Below are 26,841 nucleotides of genomic sequence, written 5' to 3' on the forward strand. Positions count from 1 at the left end.
AGTTCGACGTAGAAGATAATGGATATTTAATTTCTGTTACAGTTTTCATTGCAATACATTTTTGAAAGCAAACTGTACAACTTTAGGTATCACATAACATACGACCTTACTTACAAACCTTCTGTAGCGGGTAATTAGTTGAACAATGCTACGTCTTTTTATTTTAAATTTCAAGTCAATAATGACAGAAATCAACGTTTAGAAATAAAACCGATATTGGTACATAAGCGAAATTATGTGTTATTTTATTTTTATTCATAAATTAGGGTTGGTCAATGGTCTGCTCAAGCACGTCAGAGCGTCACGGTAGCATGCGCAAGCGATCCCGTGGCGCTCCTCGTTAAAGGATACCGCTGGCTTTTTAGTGGGTAATGCCCGGTTTACATTATTCCAGTCCAGTGATCTAGCGAGATTCCAGTCCAGTGCTGGACTGGATCTGTAACGTCTACATTATTCCAGTTATTTAGAAGCCGTTGAAGTGTGAACACTATAGTGACAATGATTTCAAGAAGAGATCAGTTTCGAAAATGTTTCAAACGTGCTCAATCACTCTTGCTACAAGAAGTTATTAATGAGGTTGATAAGGAACTAAAAAAAAAAGGAACGGATTTGGGTGAGAAATTGGATCAGCGAAAGAGATCAAAAAGGAGGGTCAGCAATACTTTTGCAACAACTGAAGATAGAAGATCCCAATGAATATAGACTGGCACTGAGAATGACAGCAGAAAACTTTGAAGAACTGTTATCATTAGTTTCGATTAATATCCAGCGTAAGAATACGTTGTTCAGAGATGCTATACCCGCAAAATTGGATCGGATGGTGGTATTTTCAAAAACTGTTCCATTTTTACTGAATTAGAAAATAGCAGTTTTATTCCAGAAGATGGAGTGATTGTGGCTGATGCAGCATTTCCACTAAAAACATACTTAATGAAACCATATCCTGGGGCTAATTTAACTTTTGAACAAAAAATATATAATTACAGACTGTCCCGTGTTAGACGCGTTGTAGAAAACGCTTTTGGAATATTAGTAAGTCGATTCAGAATTTTCGAAAAAGCTATTTCAACTAAGTTACATACTGTGAATCACATTGTGTATGCAGCTTGCTCTCTACACAATTGGTTGAGAAAAAAGTCAAGCAATTATATGACTACTTCTTGTGTAGACCATGACGATCACAACGACCATCATTTGATTAATGGAACATGGAGATCCGAAATAACCTCTTTAGATAGTATCATACAGCAGGGCAGTAACAACTCAGCAACACATGCCAGGGAAAAAAGAACTCAATTTACTAATTATTTTGTGAACGAAGGAAAAGTACCATGGCAAAATCATATGATACATTGATAAATTTGTGTGTTTTAACAAATAATATGCTACTAAAATAAAAATAAATAAAAATCTTAAAATAAATACCTGTGTTTTACGCTTCACCATCACATTTTTAATAAATGAATTGAATTCGGCGAACCATTTCACTTTGGGTTGGTAAACATTGCCACTAGCACCAGATGTGGATGATTTCTTAATCTTGTCTAGTTCAAGGTAGTATGTCGAACGAATGCTTTTTATTTTGTTTTTCACATCTTCCGGTGTGAATCCTTCAATTTCCATACCAATGCACAGATTTTGCAAAGCAGTTTGGCGCATAGCTTTGTTTTTATAATGATCTGATGTTATATCCCATAAACACGGATTTTCTCTGTATATAGTGACAAACTTTACAGTTTCGTCTTCAGATAACTTCTTCACCATTGTTAAATCATTTTTCTTTGCAAAAAAGTCCGCAAAAACAACCAACACGTGTGTACTTCGTCAGCACTGGAATGGCACTGGATTGGCCGTCTACATTATTCCAGTTGCACTGGATTGGTCGCACTGGATTCAAAAGTAGGCGAATCCAGTTACTGGACTGGAATGCTTACTGGATTCATTCCAGTGCCGGTTTACATTTTTCCAGTAAGCAATCCAGTACTGGACTAGATCGAAGGACTGGAATAATGTAAACCGGGCATTTTTCCAGTAAGCAATCCAGTACTGGACTAGATCGCTGGACTGGAATAATGTAAACCGGGCATAATCCGATGTTCGGCACCGGCGAGCCCCACATACCCCTCACTATTGGGGAAACGCGTAACGCGTTTCCCCAATCCAGAATTAAAAAATAATTTATAAAGTAGGAAATACTTATAAACTAAAATGTTTTTAAGCTCTAGCAAACTTAGAATCATATCCTATTTAACAATAGACTTTCAATAGTACCTTTCAATCTATTCTTTTGACAATTTATATACTAATAGTGCAAAGAGGTTTTTTTTTTTATAGAATAGGAAGGCGGACGAGCATATGGGCCACCTGATGCTAAGTGGTCACCAAACGCCCTTAGACATTGGCATTGTAAGAAATGTTAACCATCGCTTACATCACCAATGCGCCACCAACCTTGGGAACTAAGATGTTATGTCCCTTGTGCCTGTAATTACACTGGCTCACTCACCCTTCAAACCGGAACACAACAATACCAAGTACTGCTGTTTTGCGGTAGAATATCTGATGAGTGGGTGGTACCTACCCAGACGAGCTTGCACAAAGCTCTACCACCAGTAAATAAGGTAAAGGTATAATATAAGACCCTCCTACAATTGTGCTACTACTAAAAGACTATCTATTGTAATATAAACGTGCAAGACTAAATATGGTTGAATCTCGTCAAAAAAAATATTTAATCAAATGCGATATATGACAGCTAATTACGTTTCAAATTATTTTAACCGAAGATTTCTATTGCAAACTCTACTAATTTTTGATATATAATTTATTATATTTATTTTCACACTTCTGGTGACCCGGGAGCTGGCCCTTATTTAGCCCAAAGGCTGAGTCTAGCGGTGCATAGAGGCAATAGTGCGAGCGTCTTGGTTACAATGCCACAGGACAATCTTTAAGACGGCGTGTTTTTGCTATAAATTTGTAATTTTTTTAATTTAATATATTATAAAAATGACTGTGCATAGTTTCAATAAAATAAATTACTTATTATATTTGTTATTCCTCTTATGTTTATTGGCGACGAAACCTCCATGATGCATCTGTCATATTAACCTACCAAGTATCTCTAAACCCGCTCTAGAACATCGTAGGTAAATAAGCTACGGATCTTCTTATGTCTGAATAACAAAATATTTACACTTTTTTTGTAGGCATTTGTTAATTGTTCACAACTTACACGACGACGCACAAAAAACGCACGACGTGAAAAAAAGTCACATATAAGAACCACATATACTGGCTACCGTAGCTTCTGAAGTTCATATGATATTTTTCATATTGACATATTATTGCTGAAAAGATATGTCCCCATTATATCAATCATTTTTAAATACCAATATTGTCGCTCTAAAAAGGTCTTAATCAATATTCATTATGAGACGCCATCGTCTGTCGGCTGTTCATTTAAATTGGTCATAATCTAGGAATAGGAGCACTAAAAGCCTTATCTAAAATAGATGACCCAAACTTGCTAAAAGTGAAACAGCTTCCAGACAAAACTAAAACGGAAATATAAATATATTCGTCTATATCCGTTCAATGGTTATGACTGTCATTCAGGTGATATAAATTGAACGACTTATTTATAAGAAAGTTTATTAGGTCAGGCTGGAAAACCGATAGGCAGAGGAAACGGCCGTCTAAAACTGAATCACTAAGTTTTGAATTTGGGTGAAGTTGATATACATTGTCGGTATTGTGTATACAGTTAGGAAATAGGACAGAAGATAACTATTGCTAGTTTTCTAAAAGCCTTTTAAGTGTCGACGGCGGCCATTCTCAAGGGAGACTAGCCTGGCAGGAACATATAGTACACAAACATTTGCGCCAACACAAGTGCATTCTCTATTTCCTATCAATCCGATGGTATGACAAATCCGAAATGACCGAAGATATTAAAGCGCAGGGCGTGCTTTACATGCTCTCCGAGGAAGCGTTACAATTTGAACACCCAAAGTTTCTACCCAGAATTTATTGACACAAAAATGCCAAAAAGTATTTAAAAAATAAAATTCTATTAGTGTATACACTATGTCATTCGCCGGTCCGCCGAGTTATTTTGCCGGTACTCCTCGGGTCTGAGTTGCTTGTTTCCGAACCGGTGGTAGATTTTCGACAGTCACTAAGCAAGCGTAACACTTATATATTGAATATCAGAACCCAAATAAGCTTACATGCCAAGAAAACAAATTAAACGTTATTATTTTGTTGGTATTCTTAATTATAAATAAAGATTTTCAACTTGGACTTCATTCCCGACCAAGGTTTTGAATCCATTCAGTTCTGTTAGTTGGTGCTTAATATAACACGTAACTTCAGTTTCTTTAACGTATATTTTTTCTGAGAATTCATATCAATGTTGGTTTCGTAACAATATGATTATATATCGTTTATTTTGCATTTATAAATGCGAATGAAATGCTTACATCATTCGTGTAATAGATTCAAGTAACAGCAATTGGAATAACATATGTATATGTATATATTCTGATACGAACGATGAGTTATTAAATAGCGCAATTAAAATACAAGAAGGAATAAAACTCAAAACGAAAAAACATTCAAATACAAAATCCTTAATCAAATGATTTTGTTGTTTAACTAACATTTTCATACTAATAAAACTCCATTTTGTCATTACGCGTAATTGAATTTTTAAAAACACATTTTAGTCTGCAAGTATGTTATGTAAAGTCTGTAATGGCCCTTCTGAGCTAAGGCATCAATTCCTTTTGAGGGGAAAGTTTGAAACCTATCCTAGAACGCTGCAATGCGAATTGGTGGGCACTGTGTGCCCACATGATGACAGATTTACCGTCGAGCTCGAGTTGTATGTAATGTAATTAAATTAATTTTTAAAATTAAAATATATAATAAAAACAATTAGGGATAATTAATATAAGATTTTCAGCCTTCATAGTCCAGCTTAAGGTTGTATGTATTATTTAATATTACAAATGGAAACATTGATATTTTTATATTGCATATACCGGAACAATTTTATGTGATACATATAGATCACTCAAATATGTACTGACATTGTCATAAATAAAGACCAATATCATAAAATATTCTTTATTCTAGTAGGGTCTACTACAGTAACAGCCTGTTAATGTCCCACTGCTGGGCTAAGGCCTCCTCTCCCTTTTTGAGGAGAAGGTTTGGAGCTTATTCCACCACGCTGCTCCAATGCGGGTTGGTAGGGTCTACTAAGCAAAGATCATTGGACGTAGCATGTCGAACAAAATCAATAATATTTATTTTAAAAAAACCTAGATTTACATATGTTACTACATAATGCTTCAATTAAGTTAGTGGCTATTATCCGTATTCAAGGACTGATAAGTACTTTTGAATTGTCATGTTTAAGGATTACGTAAATTCTTGAAGAACCGGCAAGAATCTCAGTAGTTATATAGTATATTGTTTTTCACCAATTAAATTGCTCTTAGGAATATGTCAAATCATTAGAAAGTACTAAATCGTCTATACAGTAACAGTACAGTAACAGCCTGTTAATGTCCCACTGCTGGGCTAAGGCCTCCTCTCCCTTTTGAGGAGAAGGTTTGGAGCTTATTCCACCACGCTGCTCCAATGCGGGTTGGTAGAATATACATGTGGCAGAATTTCAATGAAATTAGACACATGCAGGTTTCCTCACGATGTTTTCCTTCACCGTTAAGCACGAGACGAATTATAAACACAAATTAAGCACATGAAAATTCAGTGGTGCTTGCCCGGGTTTGAACCCACGATCATCGGTTAAGATTCACGCGTTCTTACCACTAGGTTTCATCTTATTATCTTTGACTAGATATTGACAGAACGACAAGGCTACGTGTGGGTAGGGCCTACGCCGGATCTGTCACAGTTAACACGTAAATAGTGAATTATTAAATAAACAAGACAAAATAGTCTTAGAATTAGTCATTAATACTATTACAATTATATTTCTATATTTAAAATAGTTTATCTATATTAGTAACGCATTGATTTTCTCTTTTTTAATTTTTATTTAACATGCAATGTTCGTTAGATGGTTTAGGTCAAATATTTTAAGCTGAATTATAACCACTTTACTTATCCTATGGAATTGAAATTTTACGTGTTGGTTCGGTTCCTTAAACAATGCATATTTGTTAAAAGCATGACCTGATTCTACACAGGGTTAGTTCCAGTCGAATGGACTCTTAAACGATCAATCGCATAAACACAGAATTTTGTATATAAAAGCTTGCTCATTCAGGTTTTATTCATAGACAAAAGTTTAGAATTGTTTATGTTTTTAAAACAAATTTCAACCAACAACAATGGATAAAACAGGACTATATCCTGTTGCATATTTCCTTTAGAAGATAAGCGCGTACATGACAAACTCATTAGCGTTCTTTGTCCCACCAGAACTTTAATGGAACTCATACCTACCAAGTGTCTAATGCATGCATTAATTTAAATTTACTGTATTTTAATGAGCTTTTTTTTTAAATATAGTATTTAGCAGCGGTATCGTTATGAATTCACTTCTATATCATATGTGAAATGTTGAAAACTTACTTGGGTTTTATATGTTATTATGACGTGTCAATATTTCCTCCCCCCCCCCAATCTCTGTCACATTATAAAATTTGTATTCCGCGTTCAATTTCTAGTTTGTTTTTAAAGTACAGCCAGAGTGATTCCTAAATATATTATCAAATTCTATTCTATTATGCGCTTAAAAGCACATTTGAATAATCATGTAAAGCTACCACCGCGACCGGTCCGGAATGTAGATTCTAACGAGAAATAAAACGCTAGAAACGCATCAGCTACTATATTCCAACAAATATATTACTTAAGTATGGTGATTGAATTATATTTTATTGATTAGCAATGATTTTATTTGAAAAAAAGGAAACTGGCGTACCTATGTATTTATACGTAAATATAATTGGAAACATTTCTATAAGTTACGCAAACAACATTTGATATAAAGTAAATAGCTTTTATTATGTTCCTCTTCTGTAAATAAAATACAAGCAGGAGACAGCGGTGTGGGTGTAAGGAAAACTTCGCATTTAAAATGGATTGTAATGATTTTTTTTTACTTCACGTGATCCGAAACGTGATACGGCAACCCTGTCTGTTCAACAAATATATTATTTTCCTTTAAAAACATTTTTTCGCGTTATTTTCTACTTTGACCTATTTAGCTGTTTTTTTCTTTTAAAAAGTAAATATTAAAATGTAATGCCGTCTCCACAACTTCGAACAAGTTGAAGCTGTTTTCTAATTTCCTTGGAAAACGTGCACTGTACTATGTTGTACTATAGAGATAAGGAAAAATTTATATGTTTTACATGTGATATTTAAATTTGTAATAACTTTAAAAAACTGTAAATTTTAATCAATTTAATTTAGTTTTAGTATATTGTAATTCTTATGAATTTTTAACATTTATAATCTTAATAAGTGTAAAATTCAGTGTTTCGATAAATTAAAACGAGTGAATTTCACTATAAGAAAGCGGCATTACTACGGCAAATATTCAATTTGGTGATTAGTTTTACTTTTTTATATAGTGTGTAGGTATATATATTTCATCAATTGTTTGTATTACAATTAGTCAAGCTTTCTAAATTTAATTTTTCTTATAATGAAAATAATTTATAATGTATTTACTTTTATATATTCGATTGAGCTCTACTTGTTACATGCATATTTTAAATATTATCTCATGAAATAATTTATTCTTAAAATAAATTCTAAGTATTAACAATTATCTTAATAACCATACAAAGTTGTGAAGTAAATAAATGCATAATTATAGCTACATATACGTAATAATTTGCTCTTTATAGGAACATAAATTATTAGTATGAGACTGTAGTTACGACTTCAATAATATTGCCAACCGGATACATTATTATACTTTGTTATTTATGATTAAATATGAAGTTTGTAAGTTTTAATTTACTTGTTTTTTTTTTTTATTTAATAAACCAGCTGGTCATGTTTGTACTGTAAAGTGAATATTAATGTTCGAACATGTTAATTTACTTTCCGACAGTTTACCATTGAAGCGTTTAAAAATAATCGAAAGTCCTAGTAAGATCTTATTTTTTTTTAATTATGTATCTGTTACTTTTGACAAGTGAAAACAGATTACATCGCAAATGTCATATAATGTAGATACAAGGTCTTGTAGTAATATTACTTAAAAGTAAATGCAAATAAATTAATTTTCGTCTGTCGCCAACGGTTACTTATGCTATTTAAATAAATATGAAAAGGATAAAATATTTAAAATTCATTGCACGTAAAAATCTTTGTGCAAATATCTGCATTTATTATTTTTTCCTGTAACGTGTTTGAAGGCTATTGTTATGCAAATATAAATGTGTGTTTCTTATTTCAAGGAAATATTAAAAAGTGTATTTCATGTATTTCTTAGTGTGTATAAAATTAATAAATCGATTCTTATTTAAATTCGTGTGGAGAAATATAAAGACTTACTTGCCAAACAATGGGTGCCATAGGTGGAACGACGATGGGTCGTGCGGGTGAGGCGGCATATGCGGTGGCGGCTCTCCTAGTGGTGTGGTGCTTCCAACCTCCGGCTCATCTCGCCTTCGACCCATGGCGGATGTAGGCGTCGTTGACGTGCGTCTCGTAGAAGCCACTCCCGAAGCTGCTGCTGCGGATGGCTCCAGCAAATTGTGTAGCGATTTAACACTAATCCTGGGTCGTGGAGATTCCTGCGATGTCGAGCTCCTTTGTTGACTTTGCGATTCAGATTGTTTCCCCGATTGCAGATAGTTATTGTTGGGATAATATGGTGAACTAGGGCTCTTTTGTTGCTGCGTTCGCGGTGATCTTTGATTCCCCATCATTTGAGGGTTAAAGTAAGGTATTTGCAACCCCGGCAAAGGCATATTCGGCCTGATATTAGAATTCATGCCAGGATACATACTCTGTAAAAAGGGATTGTGCGTCACCGACCGCTGATTGTTATAATTATGCGCGATCGGACTCGTTCTTGCTGACGAATGAGTTTTGCTTTGATGGTTTTTAGTCGAGTGTACATAAGGGTTTTGAACGTCACTCGACTTTGGTACTTCTTTCATCTGGTCTGTCACGGATCCCGACTTAGGCCTCTGCGATGTTGAAGCGTTCGCGTGTGACATAGCTTCTTGCCACATTGCGAATTGGAGACGGTTGTCGTAATCCATCGGGGGCATCATAGGGAAACCTCCTTGACCCATGAAACGTGACGATGTGTTAAACATTTGTGAGAAGTCCGGATAATTAGAACCTGAGTAACCGGATGAATTAAAGGCTTTTAAGAAATCCACGTTTTGTGAACATGCCGCCATCGCTTCTAACTGATTAATATACGGTAACCACAGCATTTGATTTATGGCAGCAGATGTCGCTGCATCGATTTCGCCAGCGTTTATCGAAGGTATTGGCCTAGGTTGATCCGGTTGGGGGGTGCTTGCTTGGTCTGTATTTGTGGAACTCTTGGACGACGAACTTGATTTTGTTTCCTTTTCTTTCCTCGATATAAGGTTTTTTTCATCATTTATTATAATGTTTTCTAGTTGCGCTAATGATATGACAATAATATCAGGATCTTGTAACACAGCCGGGTATGAAAAGGCTTCTGGGAGTCTCAATTCCGGTCTTTGTATTAGTAAAGCTGGAATTTCTGTGCCGGGTGACGCGAGAATTTTATTTAATTTATTCTTAGGAACTAATATTGGATCTGGTAAATTATGTTCTGGGTTTGATTTTAAAATATGTAATTGTTGTAATGGGGTCATATCGTCACTGGGTTTATTAACATGTTTATCGGATTTCTTTGAAAGTTGTTCATCACTACACTTATTAAAAACTTTGCTAATTTTTGCCAAGTCTTCTGATGACTCGCGTCGCAATTTCTTTTCTTGGGGTTCACCAAATTCTTTGTTAAGTTTCCTCATTTCATCAGAACAACTAGATACGGTCGGACTGGCTGATTTTCTGTGTTTACCCAAATTCAGAGGTTCACATTGCTGTTTAGTTATCGTGACTTCCGATGTATACATTTTAGGAGATGGGGACGAAAGAAGAGTTTCTAAAAACAAAGTTTGTTTACTTTTTGTCATTGGCATTGTAAATATTTCTGGTGATGATGGAACTGCTGGGATTCCGCTAGGCTGTGGCGATTGCATTGCATCAGACTCCCTTGATGGTGCTCGAGGTATATCTGTCCTTCGAGGCGACGCATGCGGAGTAGGCAGCCGTCTATGTACAGTTAGATCTTTAGGCTGCTCGTCGCTTTTAACCGATAGGTTATCTTCAAGGTTTGACGTTTCCATGTCACTAGCGTGTATATGTGGGTTTGTAGCTTTATTCATATTTTTTATGCTTAAATCTGTAGGGACCATTTCTTCGTTCACCATCGATTCGTCATGATCTTCTTTAATAAAATCAACATCATCGTGTTCAGGTAGTGCTGGCATCTCCTGTTTGACATCTTCTTCTTGCAATGTATCTGTGTGTTCATCCTCTTGAGCGTGTACATGTTCCAAATGTTGGATGCAGTCCATAGAGGGATCTTCATTAGGAGTTTCACTGGACATATTAATTTCACTCTGATCAGGCAACGAATGCATTTGATTCTCTTCGTACGTTTTGTCATCAGAAAAAGTTTCATGTGACCCGGGCATATGTTCTGTATACTCTGTGTCATTACCTTCGACTTCACTTTCTAGTCTCTTATCGGTACTATCATCGTAGTTTATATGGTTCATTTTATTAACGTTCTGCATTTCAGAATTAGTTTCTAAGGCTTCCATTGCACTATCAGTATTCTCAGGGTCAAACACTTGTTGTGTCATATAGGCAGGCTCAACGGCTTGTCTGTGATCTGCTTGGGCAAGGTGGTCTCCTATGTGATGTAAGTGAAGCAGACCTTGCGCTGCTGTGATACTGCTTTGTCCCGGTGATTCAAGCGTTTGTTCTAATCTGTTGATAATATCAGAAACTGGCTCATTACTCAAAAGCATATGCTCTTCCTCTTCTGTATATTCGCCAGATCCATGTACTAAATGTGCAAGTTTATCAAGCGCCTGACCGAGTATTTGGTTATCCTCGCAACCTTTTTCTACTAAGGATTCTAGCAATGTCTCGTCATGTGGGCCTCCGAGCTCCGGTAGATAATGAGCTTCACTTATAGTCTCAAATAGATCTTTATGCGCAACCATTTCATTCGGATACTCCTCCGTACGGTCCGCGGGCGCTTTCCGTTCAAAGTACAACGACTCGTCCGCTTGCTTGGGCTCTCCGAGTTCGAAAGACATAACGTCACGTGCAACCTCTTCAGCTGGCAGAAAAGTATAAGAAGCCGGACTTTCTAAATCAAGAAGTCTTTCACTGCGTTGCTGATTAAATTCGAGCTCAGCCACCGCAAGCAAATTGTCAAGCGGTGTCGGCTCCGATGGTGGTGGAGGCGCCCGCGGCACCGCGATGGTGTGCGATGGAATATGGGACTCCAGGTCGGGTTGCAACCAAACAGCTGGTTGAGGACGCGCCAGGGACGCAGGGTCCTCGGGCGCACGGACGGCGGGTGAGGCGACAGACCGGGTACGACGACGCGAGCGGTTGCAGCGTCTGCGCCGGCGACGTTCCCGTGGGCCGCGCTGACGAGGCGGCGGTACTGGGGGTGGGGGTACGCGGATCGAGTTGTAAATCTCGGTGCGCGGGATCACGCGCCAGCCGGATGGGGTTCGCGCTATTCGGATGCGGTTGCGCGGATCGTAGTCCTCGCAGCAGACCTCCTGCACGGTGCCGTCGAGCTGGCGCGCCCACAGGAACACGGGTCGCAGACGCGGGGGCGGGGGCGCAGACGAGGGCGACAGCGCGGGCGCGGCGCTGCGCGCGCGGCGCCTGGGCGGCGCGAGGAAGGCGCGGGGCGGGGGCGCACTGCGGCCGCGCGCGGCATCGAGGCGGGCGGCGCGAGGCTCGCCGCCGCCGCCGGGCGCCCGCGGAGACACTCCGGCCGCCGCAAGACACTCTCAGGCGACGACCGCGCGAACGCGGCCCCGAGGCGGACTGGCGGCCGGCGCTCGCCCCGCCCCGCGGCCCGCGCCCGCTCGCCCCGCGCGCCCCGCCCAGCATCGATCCGCGCCGCCTGCACGCCCTGCACCCGCACGTAAACACGCCGCCCGCCACCCCGCGTCGCCCCGCGCCGCGCTGCGTGCCCTCGTTAATCTTAAATCCATATCTGTGCGCCGCGGCGCCGGTCGGAGCGAGAGCCGCCCCCGGCCGGACCCGCGAGCCTTGCCGCTGGACGCACTCTTTATTTTTTATATTTTAATTTAAATCCCCGTCGCACATAACCACTATTACACTATTCTAACTATCGTAACACTTATTCTCTGACCATCGACCTCTTGTGACATCATGACGTTTACATTCGTTGAGTTCCCCGAACAATAGAGCGTATCTTACGATCGTTACCGAACGTCAGACGCATATTTAAGCGGTGTTCCGTCTGCCGGAACCGCAAGGCTGAGGGTAATTGGCTTCGGTAACGATCTCTAATCCGGGGGCATCGGACCACAGTCTACGCTTTGTGGTCAAACGACAATTTAACGCAAAGCGTATGATAGTGCATTGCTCGAGTATTGAATTCTAAAGTTATAATAAAAATATGAAAACAACCAAAATATGTATACAGATAAAGGTACATTTAAATGATAAATGTAATAAGAAACATGTGTTTACAATAGGTACAAAACCAGAAATTTAGTTTCTTTAGTTATTTATTTAAATAAATAACTAAAGTAACAAGCAAGTCTTTCCAGTTAACTTTCTGTTTATTACACATTAATTATTATAGATGGCGCCTTTCTTTTTATAGAGCAGCTTTAACAACATGGTTATAGTCTGTATCGATAGATGGCAGTAAGCGAAAAAACTCTCGTCTGATTAATTAGAAATCTTCTGTTATTAAATAATATAATAAATAATAATCATTGAAAATATTGTTTTTTTTGTGTTTTATATCTCTATTTCTTGCTAAACCATATTGCCATTTTTTAAAATAATTTAATAAGGCGGACAGACAAATGGGTCACCTAATAGTAAGTTGTCACCACCGTCCACCGGCCATTGATTGACATTGGCGATGTAAGAAATATTAACCATTCCACACATGCACCATCAACCTTGGGAACTAAGATGATATGTCCCTTATGCCTGAAGTTACACTTGCTCACTTAACCTTCAAGCCGGTACACAACAATACTAAATATTACTGTTTGGCATTCACAACACCCGACCACCAAGTAAATTTCTTGACACTTGTCTCATGCCTGTAAGTTCTGGCATAGTACCCTAAACGCATAATAGGTGGTCATAGCGGACGATTGTTTATTCATTATAGGCAGCATGCACGCATGCTGTAACCAATAAGTAATATTTCAGAAACATTTTATTGTTTTTTATTTTTCGTAATGTAAAAATAATGTATACCTATATTAGTCTTTATTTGGAATCTACTATTTGGGTTCAGATTGCATTTAATCTATAACAATAATTTCCATCTTATTACAAATCAAGCTTATTATTAATAGATTATATTTACTTTGAAGATAGGGCTTTTTGCAAGCCCGTCTGGGTATGTACGTAGCAGCCATTTATCAAATATTCTACTGCTTAAACAGCAATACTTATATAGAGTATAGTTGCGTTCCGGTTTGAAGGATGAATGGGTCAGTATAACTACAGGTAAAGGGGTTCTTACCTTAGTTCCCACGGTTAGTGGCGCATTGGTTAATATTTCTTACAGCGTCAATGTCTATGGGCGGTGGTGACCACTTACGATCAGGCGGCTCATTTGACAGATTCGAAAGCTATTTTATGTATAAAAAAAAACTACAATTTTAAGATATTATAATTTTATTCGAGTTAAGTACCTTCACGATACATATATTTTTGAATATATTGACTAGGTCTTCAGGTTTTTTCGTATCTTTTTTTTTTATTTCTATCTTACATATAGGTATATTTATTTTTAAAAAATATAACGGACTAACTACTACCACCACCACCACCACAGGTCACACACGCCAACGCCTGATAATGTTCCAATTTATCGATCGGTATTTCCCAAAACAGCATATCGGTCACCTGCAAAAAATATTTCTTTATTTTAACTTTGAATTTTCTAGAACTTCTTAACCGAATGGATTGAATCATTGCTTTCTTTATATTAAATTCTATCAAATGCTTATATTTGTTTTTATATAAAATAGCTCAAAGCTATTTTATTATATACTTTATTTTTAGCTGACGAACCTGTGTATTTGAAAAATTAAAATTAAAAAAAATGTCTATGGTATATTTTATCACGTTATTCTTTGTATATAGCCATCTATGGAAATGATATATGTTACAATTTTATCCAATATACTTTAGTATTTGATTTAGTATTAACGAACATATTTAAAAAAAAAATAACATTGTCGAAAAATTAAAATTTTGTATCATAACAGCGAGTAAACAATCTTTCAAACATATGAAAGTATACGGAAAATCTAATTAATTATCAATTGAATGATGAATGACTGATGAATTCGCTTAAATTTTTTTGACAGCTCTTAAATTAGACTGTATATTTTTCAACCGCTGTTGTAAAGTTTCAGCTAGACCAGTAAATATATATATAAGTAGTAAAAAGTAGTTTTTTAAATTTTTTTGTTTAGTTAAAACCGTTTTCTTTTTTTTTTGTAATTTTGTATATGAGTCTTGTAACTTGAATAAATAAATTATTATTATTAAATTTTGCAACTTTATGTCGTATATCACAGCCCTATACGCTACATGAGTATTCTCTTTTGTATGTCTTGTAACTTGAGCGCACACATGTTTATTCTGCCTCAATAAACCCTTTTACATAGCTTTTCTTTGTTTCTTAAACTAAGGACATTAATTTAAAAAAAAAACTACATTTTTGAGATCAATAATAAATATTTTTATTTGAGATATATATATATAATATTTTATTTAACAGCCTATAAATATCCCACTGCTGATCTAAGGCCTCTCCATTTGAGAAGGTTTGAAACATATGATAAATATTTTTTAATATATTGACTATGTCTTCTGTTTTTTCCTTATCTTTTTTTCTGTATCTACCTTATATCTATGTATAGTTTTTAAAAGATATAACGAACCGACTACTATGACTACGGTGGTGCCCCACGCGACCATATAATAGTGGTCGATATTACCGATCGGTACGTCCAAGAACAGCGTATCGGTGACCTGCAAAAAAAAAGCTTGTTTTTTTAAACTTAAACTGAAGGTTTGAAACAAATATCCTATTTAGTTTAAATTAAACTTTAGAATTTTCTACATATCATAAGGTTATTTTTATTATCTAATTTTAGGTCACGAACCGGCTAGTGGAAAACTTAAAAATAATCGTAAATATTTATAGGTCAACTGCTAACATGTATGCAGCGCCATCTATGTAAAATTATACTCGCCCTTTTAGGATTTATGGGTATTCGAAAATTATTTTTTTCTTTTGTTTACAATATAAACATAAAACCGATTGTCATATGGTTATCACCAATTCAGACTGATTCATTCATTCATTCATTCAGAGGAAGGATTAGGTGTATAATTCATTAATGTTTTGTGCAAATTGGCTAAAATATGACGATGTTTGGTGAAGATAAAAAAGCAATGGCAACTGGCAGTTTTACTTGATGAAACCAAAAGAGTAATAGAATATTGTGTATAATGATATAAAAATTTTAGTTATATTATATTTGTGCAAAGCCGGGTCGGGTACCTAATTAATATTATAATACATACCATTACAGCTGGTATTTCTTTCCACGGGCACAATTCTCTTGATGTAATATCTTTTTTGCAGAAATTATTCTCCGGTGGGATGGCAGGGAATTCACAAGCATTAAGATTTTTGTCTGGGCACATTAAGAACAATGCAGGTGGAGGAATTATATTTCTTACTGTTCTGAAATTGTAATAAAACTTTTAACTGCCAATATATAGTATAGTATGTACATTATTTATATTATTATCTTTAATTTCACAGGCACAAGGAACATATTGTTAGCTTACTTTGGCGATGTAAGGAATGGTTAATATTTATTACAATACCAATCTCTATGGCCGGTTATGACCACTTACTATAAGCCCATAAGCCTATTTTATAAAAAAAAAACTATTTTAAACTGGGTAAAATGTTTAGGTGCCATACATTTACAATATACCAAATAATATAGTACTGCACATTTGGCTGCCTCGTTGGTCTAGGGGCTAGATGTAAGGCCGCAGATTCGGTGGTCCTGGGTTTAATTCCCAGGTCAGGCCAATAAAAAGTTACTCGGTTTTTCTGTCAGAAAATTCTCAGTAGCAGCTCGGAGTCTGGAAGTTGGAAGTGTGTAAAATCCCGTGCCTCGGAAAGCACGTAAAGCCGTTGGTCCTGCGCCTGAACTCTTTTCGGTCGTTTCAGATTGCGGACCCATCGGATTATGAGAGTTAAGAAATAGAGAGTGCACCTGTGTTTGCACACACACTTGTACACTATAATATCTCCTGCATAGTTGGCTAATCTTTCTTGAGATTGGCCGCTGTGGCTGAAATCAGTCTTAAGGACATTATTATTATTATTATTATTATTTAGATGTTGGCACAACTTGGGAATAAAATCGCTTCCAGAGTTTAGAACGCCCTAACTAACACATTATTATTAATATAGCACACGTCAGTTATATAAGTATAATATCAATATATCAACTTACCCGCCTCCTTTCTTGGCGCGATGATATCTTGCATGTATTGGAATGTGTATATGTGTTCTGCTATCCTTTACTACACTAAATAGTTGAAATCGTATAGGACTAGCATTATTGGCGGGTAGTTCTATATTGACTGGTGTTTGAAAGATTGTATGTAACTAGAATTAAAATGTATAATACATTAATGTTATTAATACTTGGCATAGTGATAGTTAGAATATCTGAATCTCGAATGAAGATTGCAGGTATCAAAAGCATCTAGCGGGAAGGCTTTAATCAAACCATCTAGCGCAAAAATAAATTCCACTGCAGGTTTATTTTAAAATGCTCTAAAACTACAAATAAATGTCTTTCTTACCAAATCCTTTGATCCGTTATCTTTAATTTCATCTTGACTTGCATACACTCCTGCTGGGAGTACTTGCTCCAATCCTACCGCACAGTTTTCATAAATCCAATTTTCCTCTTCATCGTCACTTGCAAAATCTATATAATAGCTTAGATTCCTGAAATTTAAAAAAAAATAATTTAAATAAATTTACACTTAAATCTTTTCAATCATTGTCTGAAATTAATTAATTGAATATAACATATATCATTCATGTAAGTTATCATTAGAACTTTTTATTGAAAACATTTCATTCACATTCTTAGTGCCATGACTTAGGATAACCGGTAATCAAGCTTCCAACAATTGCTCCTTTGTTTGTCTACCTACAATACATTACAATTTTAATTGTGTTAGTTGGACACAAAGCCATCAGAATGTAGTTTGGGCTGAGGAAGGACAGTACAATCAGCAGCTACTCAACTAGGTTCATTCCTGTGCAAGCATTTATCAATTATGAAATTTAAAGTTAAAAATACCTGCTGAATAAAGATTACATTATAACATTGCATACTTTTATCATATTATATGTTTTATCCTGTGTATAAAAAAAAAATACTAATAGTAAGAATGGTAAATTTTAGAAATTCTGATGTAAAATTTAAGCCAGATAAAGTAGCACCACTTCAAAGTTCAAAGTTGTTTTTTTATGAATAAAGTAATGTGAATATTTGCAGATTTTATATCTAAGGCTCAGTATCATGTTATGTACTAAATAAAATGTTTTTTTATTTACTTTTGACTTTCATTGATACAGGCGTAACAGTAAATAATAAACTTATGATCAATAATTTTATAGACATTTACAAAGGCAGAAATATAGCACATTATTTCACCTGTGAAAACCTTCATTGTGAAGCATTTGTTTGATTTTAACATTAAAATTGCAAGTTTTACACACCGCTCCGTTTGAAAATAATACATATATAAGTGTCCCAAATATAATGTTCATGTTTTTCATTTTGAATAAATAACGAGACATTTGTTATAGAAAATATAGTAATAGGAAACTGTAACGATAATATCTAATAAATATTTTTACAACTTAACATATTTTAAATACTGAAATATATCGTTCATCTCAAACGATAGACGAGGAATGAATGTGACTTGTGACTGTGAGTATAAAATCACTACATTTCGGAACTGAGAAGGGTAAGGAGATCCGTCAAATGTCACCGTAAGATTGTGACATATAATTCGTTGCCGTATGAAAAAATATTATATTACCATAGTAAACACATCTAAAAAATACTTATTACTAAAATAATTCATTGAGATATTTAAAAGTTCGTAATAATATAAAGCGTTATTTTTAATATTTATTGAAAAATAGAATGTTTTAATTAGAACTTGAGTTTTTCAATTGTCGGTTGGATTCAGCATTTAACACTATAGTACATAGATTTGTCATTATTGGAATGTTTATCGTTTGTTTCGATTGCTGTATACTTATATTTTAAAGATGATGATGATGATTTTGTTTGTTATTTTCAGGTTCATACAAAATCGCAAATACTACTATCGGTAAAATATTTTAATTATACCTTTTCACCCGAAGCTGTTGAATGTTGTGATAGATGCACCAATTAATAGTATCCAATACGTTTTCGCTTAGTGTCGACGCCCTAAGATGCACACTGCCCAGGTAAGGAATAGCACAGTAGGTACAGGTGGAGAGATTACATTGTTAAGTATTTATTATTGTAATAATATAGGCGTTTAAATTATTTTAATAATTTAACACATAGAAAAATCTTTATCTGACCCGTGTGAAGCCGTGAATGGTAGCTTGTTTGAAAATAAAACAATTCGAAAGATAACTTATTAAAAGTTCAATAACATCAGCGTGAATTTTGAGGTTTGTATAAATTATTTACCTAAGTAAGATAATTTTATGTAAATATTTTGTTTAATGTCATCCATACCTCAAGTATGTATATATACCTCAAGTATGTAAGTACAACTTATTATTAGTATCGTAATATAAGCGCATATAACTTGAACGATCTAAAGTTTGTCACGAGTCTGCGCAGATATATATTTTTGAAAAACAATATCGCTGGCTGTAATTTCCTAGTCATACAAAAACACAAAATTATTATTGTTATTATTTTCTTTATTTTTTATTTTTACATGAACTTCTCAAGGAGTAAGGCAGACCAACTTAGATTAATTTTATTTTTGTAATCTATCCTATTAGAGAAACCTCTCTAGGTTGGGACCGACCAAATTTAATACAACTATTCTTCAAAGACAATTAGGCATAAATAACTAAAAAATAAAATCCCCGATAATGTTTATTATAGTTGAGTCCATTTCATAATTAATTTGTGTAACAATGGTAAAAAAAATTTGTACAGAGCCGACACATATTCATATTTTATCTATGACATTTCTAGTCAAACAAAGTTGCCTACTTTCTGTTACGGTGCTAATCGTAATAACTTTACCAGAACCATCTTGGTAATCTATATAAATAAACATGAATGTTTGTACAATTGTCCTCTATGCGTTCCTCAACCATTCATCCGTTTGTGAGGAAACTTTGTTGATTAGGTTTGCGTAAGCACGCGAAGATCCCTAGCCCATAAAAATAAGTTTTTTTTTGTATCTGTTCTTCAATATACCCGTTTAATGTAGAATATTCTACCCGTGCGAAGCCGCGATGGGTAATTAGTATCATAATAAAAATCAGAAATGTTTTATATAAAAAAAAATTCAAAAATATAAGATATTTTGTTTACTACTCCCTTGAAACCTATCATTTGAATGAAAAATTTAAATACATTAATTATAAAAAAAAACAAACATATATACCTATTTAAGCTTGTAAATAGATTTTCAACGGTAATATTTATGTGCATAAATGTCTAAATATATTTTAATTTTAAATGATATAATTTTATGATTGTGAGTTCATTGACCTTTTACTGTTTATTTCTGAGAGTCCGTATTATCTTGTTTAATTTTAATTTAGGATTTACTGCAGTAACTTTTAATACGAAGTGGTTAATAACAAAGTCAATTAGCAAATCGAATTCTGTTAATAAGTGAGTCAGATGGTTATACACCGTTCTGGGTACCGAGACAAAACGGCGGGTCCACCTTGAGTCGCTCTCGTTGCCGTCATTGATGACGAAGGAAGGATATACAGTAACAACTCCTCGGCACAATGCAGTACAGTCTCGATTCTAAATATGTATGATAATTAACATACATAAATAAGGTTATATAAATAATTAAGTTTAAAGTTACACTTTATTCCGAACAATTGTATATGTATATACATACATAAGGACGTAAGCTAATTATAAAGATAGTAAAATAAATAATATATTAAATAGTCTGTCTCGAATTCCCACGGTAAAATGAGCGTTTTACCCCTTATTATATTGTTTAAATTAACCCCATTTTAAATAATAAAATAAAGACAAACAGTCGAATCAACCATCGAGCAAAATAATACATAATTCGTTCTGTGCTTATACGGCTTATCGCAATAACTCAAACTCTGGCCTAAATTGTAATGCGTTGAGGCAATTTTTAATTTGATAAGTTTTAATATCACCTAATACATAATATAAACTTTAGTTATCGTCTATTTTCTTTTCCTTCATTTTTCCTAAAATGAAAAAAAAAACTTTGAAGTATCTATTTAAGCTTGTATGATTACCTAATCGTTCTAGTGGCTAGTTTATAAAGCCGCGGATCCTGAGTTCAAACGCCATCATAATGTGAATGTTTCATATTAATTAGAATAGTGGTTTTTGCTTAAATCTTAAAAAAACAAATAAAATAAAGCTTTATAATATTCGTATGAGATTTGCAATTAAAAATTTAAATTAGCAATGAGAAAGTATTTTTATACGACTAACCTAACGATTACACACCGCTTATACGCCGCAAATACATGAGTTACCGCTTAAACCAAGAATACGTGGCGAGCAGAGCGTTGGATGTAATGATTGTAATATTTAGCAAGAGCGGGGGAAAGCAGTGTTTGTAGAGTATGTATATGGAAGCCTGATACCGTATTATAATTGGCATAGAACCTAAAATTGACATCGCTTCCCGATCCGTAAATCATTGCGATGGGACACATGCCTAAAATTGCAATAACCTCTGCAATAACACTGAGCTGAAACAAAACCTATTTATACGTGCGCTTAATAATGTATTGGTACATACTAATAAAATAAAATGAACGACTTGCAGCGCAAGCGGATGAGAAATGGTTATTGCGATTTAGATTTTTATTTATTTCCTTAATAACGACTATAAAAACACAAAATAAAAACTAGGATGAATTCTAGAACGTTCGAGGTTAATTTTTTATAATAAAACATAAATATTATACCTCCGCTATATGTCCGCTATGTAATTAACTTTATTTAAAATAGTTTTATTTCAAATAAAGTTGATAGACAAGGAAACAATAACTTATATTATTACAGAGTTAATACAATAATTACAATATGTATAAAGAATAATATTGTATTTTTTTAACTACTATATAAAAATAAGGTCGTGCATTTCAGAACATTATCATCATGCGTCACAAAAGTCAATACTTTTTGCGTTAAAAGCGTTTCACTCAAACGTTACACGAAGAAGCGTTGCAGTCAATTTTACTTTGAAATTTTACTGTAATTGGATCATAAGTAACCAAAGGCTTCACTAAAAATAAAAAATTTTACCACTCTAATTGGAATCAAAGTTGTTTAGGCTTCACTTAAAAATAAACAATCTTGCGCTTAATTAATATTTTATTTATTTTTAATTAAAATACTCATTTCCGAATGTGTGGTCACACTACGAATACAACAAATTGACAATCAAGGAGTGGGTTACCAGTTTACATGCGCGCTCGAGAACGACCGCTAGTGTTTGTGGTAACTGTATTATACTCGGTGATTCTGTGACGAACTTTACATTTTTGTGTAAAAACGGTATGTATATTTTATTTCTTGCAATATATTTGTATATTATTACCATTTCAAACTATATTTTAAACATTTTGTTACAAGTTTGCAGTTTATCTAACTATGATTCAACTACGGAAAAAAAATTAGCATAAACATTTGCAGGTAACTGAGAAATTCTTTCGAATGCTGTGTTTCTCATTAATTTATGTACTAATCGTATGTTATTTTACGAAACATAAAACTAAAATTTCTAGTTTCTAAAATTTTAAACATGTTTTTATTCTTAAACCAATATTCATTTGCCGGTTAAATATTTAAAAAAAATGTTTGTTAAAAATTATGTTGACATAATATATACAGCACGTATTTCATTTATTTTAGTCGACTTGTTGTTGTCGTATTGTGAAACTAAGAACAAGAATTTTATGGATGCCCGCATTATAGAACGCATTTACTTTTACCTAATACAGTGAAAGAATACTGTATAAGTAATTCAGAACATAAAAACTCTTTCAATTATATTAATATTTTATATTAGTAGATGTACTTCAATAAAAATACATTGTAAATTAATATATTATACAACACATTGCGATTTACGTGTGTGAATATTTTATGTTAATACAGAAAATGTGTATTTAAAATAACTTTTCTTTCTATCAAGCATTTTTTAATCAACTTGTTACTCGCTAGTCCTTAACTTTGTTTAATATAAATAAAAATATTATCTATATCTTATTCTACAACAAAGCGCCCATATCGTCAATTTGTTGGAACGTGATTAAGTAACAAACATCCGAACGAAAATATAAAAATATACCAGCGTTATATTTCAAAATCGATAATTTATTTATCCTTCTGAACTTATTAACTAATTAGGGTAAATTGATGTGGAAGCGGCTAGTGGGTGGTCACGGTCACCTCTAAAAAGTCCGTTGATTTCGAAAAATCGGTATAAAATACTGAATTCCAAACAAACTACCATCAATTTTAAAAGAATAAGAAATAATATTTTAAGTAATAAAACAAGACAAGGCAGAATATAGAGACTTTTAAGCTTTTTTTTTAAATCGATTTTTTTTAATATGTAAAGGAAGACGTAGGTAATGTCAAAATCAAAAAGCATTCTCTTTTAGTCAACCATAACTCGAACAGATAATATAGTCAGCGCAAAGAATATTATAAATTATTCGGTAATTAATTAAAATAATATTTTTCACTGAAAAGACAATTGAAATGACTTTTATCTATATTGAAAAAAACATGCCATAATATTTCTAGAATATAAATATAACATTGTCATCATAACGATATTTATCGCTTAATTAAGTTCATTATTATACTTAACCTTGTAGCTATCCTGTTTCCTTACTTTACAATTAAATTATACTATTATCTTAAGAAATAAAGTGTTTGTGATGATTATAAATTTTATTATAAAACAGTAAATGTTTGTTAACTAGCGCTTATCTTAAAAATAATTCGATTTCAATAACAACTTTAGTATCAACGAAATAAGTAGCTAATTTGATATACTTATGCATACGGTATTAAAAAGAATTATTGTAAACATATATTAAAATAAATTTAAAGTGAATATGTAACAGGTTTTTCTTCCGTATTAAAAAAAAGTTATGAAAATAATTAATCGGTTTGGTTATGAATTCGAAAAAAATAAACGAAATCTTTATGTTTTTTATTGTCGATTACTTTAAAAAATTAATACATTTACATATAAAATACAATTTACAATTAATACATTTACATATAAAATTAACTATATATAAATATAAATCATAATCGATTGGTTTAGTTTATATGCTATCTGCATTTTTCTGTTGAATCGTAATTTAGATGATATGTGCGAACAAACCAGTCCTTATTTTTATTTATTTTTTAACATTGGTTGAGGCAATAAGACGATGTAGGTGCTATATTTTTTTTTAAATAAGACAAAGGCATAATGTATGATGCCAAGCTTGGATGAGAGAATAAGCACTTTGTATTGCTATATTTTGTGAAATGACGATTCCAAAGAGCCTACTGGAAAAACCTATATTTTGATTTTGCTATGTTTCGGCACACGGGACCTAACATATTAAATTCCATGATTTCCACGGCCGTAAGGCATAAGCAGTAAGGACGAATCGCATGCCGTGTTACGCAGGTGACCTTTTCCACACAAAGTCAATTAGTCTTTCTGCCTTCCAATAAAAATTTAAGAAATAAAATGTTTAATTAAACTAAGCAATATTTTTATAAAAGCGTTTTATGGTCTGTTGTCATGTTTAAGCGGAGATGATTTATCTCCGCTTAAACATGATATGATAAGGAGTTTAAAAATATTTTGATCTGACCTACTCACTAGACAATAGGCTGTTTTCAATAATGTTTTTGGGACTACTTACAAGTGGCACATGCTCAGTACGCTACGTTTAATTACAAGATATAGCCCTCCAGACCGATTTCGGCCACGGCGGCCAATCTCAAGGGAGATTAGGCAACAGCGCAGGACATGTGATAGTGTACAAGTGTGTAAGCAAACGCAGGCGCACTCTCTATTCCCTAACTCTCATAAAATAACATTTTATTGGCCGACCCAGGATTTGAACAGGTGGTTATACAAACATTTTATTTCTTCTTCCAGACATGTAAGCATGTCAGCCACTAGACCAACGAGGCAGTCGTTTACAAGATATTCAATAGTAACAAGGATTCCAACTGCAACGCTTATTTTAATAAATATAAGTTATTCTATATGAATATTTGAATACCTCCTTGCAAGGGGTTAAAGAAGAGCACATTTGCTGCCAATGTAGTCCAACAACTCTTTGTTCCTTAGTCTTTTCCGAGTTACTAAAGATTTCATTTTTAAGGTGCGTTCAAGTTCCAAATATCCGCGTTTTGTTTCTGGTCTGGTCTAGCCACCATCTTAAGGATTTCTTAGGGGGCGATACAATCCTTTTGATCTTCCTCAATCTCTACTCAAGAACTCGAATCCTAGAGCTAGAAAGTTGGTAGTGTAACACTAAGTACTACTCACCCGTAAGTCCCATTCGGGTCCATTAAACTAGTGATGGAAAAAAGCGAGCAGATATACATATAAATAGTTTTCACACCGACGCCACTATCGAAATTGTCAGGAGTTGGCGATGGACAATTTGGAGTTTGGACTCTCCTACCACTTACCTTTAGGTGGAGTAGAGTCATTTGCCCTCCCGGAAATATATAATATATATATATATATATATATATATTAAATTACTTTGAAGAAATCTTTCATTTCGCGTACTTGTAGTTAAATTCATGGCATCGACAAGAAATCAATTTTATTAAGCTAGTAATATTACGTATAATGAATTCCTTATTAAGATTTCATAAAATATGTTACATATATTATATATGAATAACATATTACGTAATATCTTTAAAGCAGAGCAAATGCTTCACTTTTGTGATATTCTCACTGATCACATAACTTCAGTTCGCTCGAAGTTTTAAAAGACCGATTTTGAATATTATGTCTAGTTTAAATGGATCGACGTGTTTGTTTTTAAAATTCTATCAATGTTTGTTTCGCATGTTAGTGAGAAATATTTTATAAAATATGTAAACAAATAAATGACACTGATCATCCGCTCACGATCATAAAGTAAGATTAATTTGTACAACAAGAATATAGTGTTGATATTTACAATATAATTTGAATTTTTTTATTAACAAATACTTATTTATAGCATAAAAGCTATTTCCTGGATGTCCATTCTATTAAATTGTCACTATCGCAATCGAATCGTAACGTTATCGTTGCAGTTTACCCGTTTTCCTATTCTACTAACTTCGTTGGATCGGAATAGAAACGGGAACATATCGTATATTATAGTTGTGTATTTATTGAAACATTAACACGATCAACTTATCACTAAACAATTAAAATTAACAACGAAAACTAATACAAAAGTAACGTGTTTAAAGATTTTAAAATATTAATATTGGATGATACAAAAGGACTAGAAATTTGAAGATTTTTGTTTCTTAATATAGAGGAGATCTTATTATTATTTAAAGAATGTTGTCAAGCTTATATCAATCCAATCGACTTGATCAGTGTCAGCCAATGAAGAAAAAAAAAACCATAAATAAATATACATAAATACGTTTAAATTAAGAAAAATGTTTCGCGCCGAAAACACAATTACAAAATAGCGACCGTTAGTTTTGGTTTCTTAATTTAAAAAATTAAATGTATCATTGCTGAACGAAGGCCTTACCTTCTATTACAATAAAATATCGAGTAGTTTAGAGGTAAGCCACACCAAGCGGGTTGCAAGGTTGTACACTGTAAATGTGTACCATTTAACACTATAACTATAAGGTGCCGTATAGTGGTAAATAACATATTATACAAACGCACACGCAACACACACACACTTACACACACATATTTGAATGTGGTAGAATGTGTTAAATACTCTGTATTCTGCGTTTTTGTTTGAAGGGTGAACAAGCCAGTGTAATTTGTGTTAAAAGGGATATAACACCTTAGTTTCTCATCGAAGACGGCACACTGACGGTGTATTGAGTGGTGATTATAAACCGACTTATACTCTTATAATTTTGATAGAAACATCCTAGTTGCAGTGATATATGTATTTGAATAAGA

The 26,841-nt window shown here is 34.0% G+C and overlaps 4 protein-coding genes across 5 annotated transcripts in view; 1 reads left to right on the plus strand and 3 right to left on the minus strand.

Moving 5' to 3' along the window:
• LOC126773776 (uncharacterized) overlaps window positions 1–11,919 on the minus strand; it is a 92,736-nt gene extending 80,817 nt beyond the window's left edge. The window contains exon 1 of the mRNA XM_050494923.1: window positions 8,554–11,919. Within this exon, the coding sequence (XP_050350880.1) occupies window positions 8,554–11,384 (2,831 nt within the window). The 5' untranslated portion in view covers window positions 11,385–11,919. The remainder of the gene's footprint in view (window positions 1–8,553) is intronic.
• LOC126773847 (UDP-xylose and UDP-N-acetylglucosamine transporter) overlaps window positions 1–26,841 on the minus strand; it is a 276,550-nt gene that overhangs the window by 248,719 nt on the left and 990 nt on the right. The gene's annotated exons all lie outside the window — the stretch shown is intronic.
• On the minus strand, window positions 14,075–18,386 carry LOC126773855 (phosphatidylinositol-glycan biosynthesis class X protein-like). 2 transcript variants are annotated; one of them, XM_050495072.1, is made up of 6 exons: window positions 18,087–18,386; window positions 17,221–17,368; window positions 16,866–17,020; window positions 15,913–16,075; window positions 15,264–15,354; window positions 14,075–14,217 (listed from the first exon to the last, which is right to left on the minus strand). In XM_050495072.1, exons 1-6 carry the CDS (start codon window positions 18,230–18,232, stop codon window positions 14,180–14,182), a joined length of 741 nt encoding a protein of 246 aa, XP_050351029.1. In that variant the 5' UTR covers window positions 18,233–18,386; the 3' UTR covers window positions 14,075–14,179. The 2 variants fall into 2 exon arrangements, with proteins under 2 accessions (XP_050351029.1, XP_050351028.1); XM_050495071.1 differs by lacking the exon at window positions 14,075–14,217 and having other exon boundaries at window positions 15,033–15,354; window positions 18,087–18,385.
• The window catches only part of LOC126773821 (protein yellow), a 28,919-nt gene continuing 24,189 nt past the window's right edge, over window positions 22,112–26,841 (plus strand). Inside the window, exon 1 of the mRNA XM_050495019.1 lies at window positions 22,112–22,202. The gene's annotated coding sequence lies outside the window, so the exon portion shown is untranslated. The remainder of the gene's footprint in view (window positions 22,203–26,841) is intronic.

Source organism: Nymphalis io, chromosome 15, assembly GCF_905147045.1.
Source record: "Nymphalis io chromosome 15, ilAglIoxx1.1, whole genome shotgun sequence".
Taxonomy (NCBI): domain Eukaryota; kingdom Metazoa; phylum Arthropoda; class Insecta; order Lepidoptera; family Nymphalidae; genus Nymphalis; species Nymphalis io.

Coding starts and splice junctions, on each gene's coding strand:
- LOC126773855 (XM_050495071.1), bottom strand. CDS start 18,232: ATGTCTCGTTATTTATTCAAAATGAAAAACATGAACATTATATTTGGG. Junction 17,369..18,086: donor CACAATGAAGGTTTTCACAG/GTGAAATAATGT, acceptor TTTAAATTTCAG/GAATCTAAGCTATTATATAG. Junction 15,355..15,912: donor AAGAAATACCAGCTGTAATG/GTATGTATTATA, acceptor TTTTTTTTGCAG/GTCACCGATACGCTGTTCTT.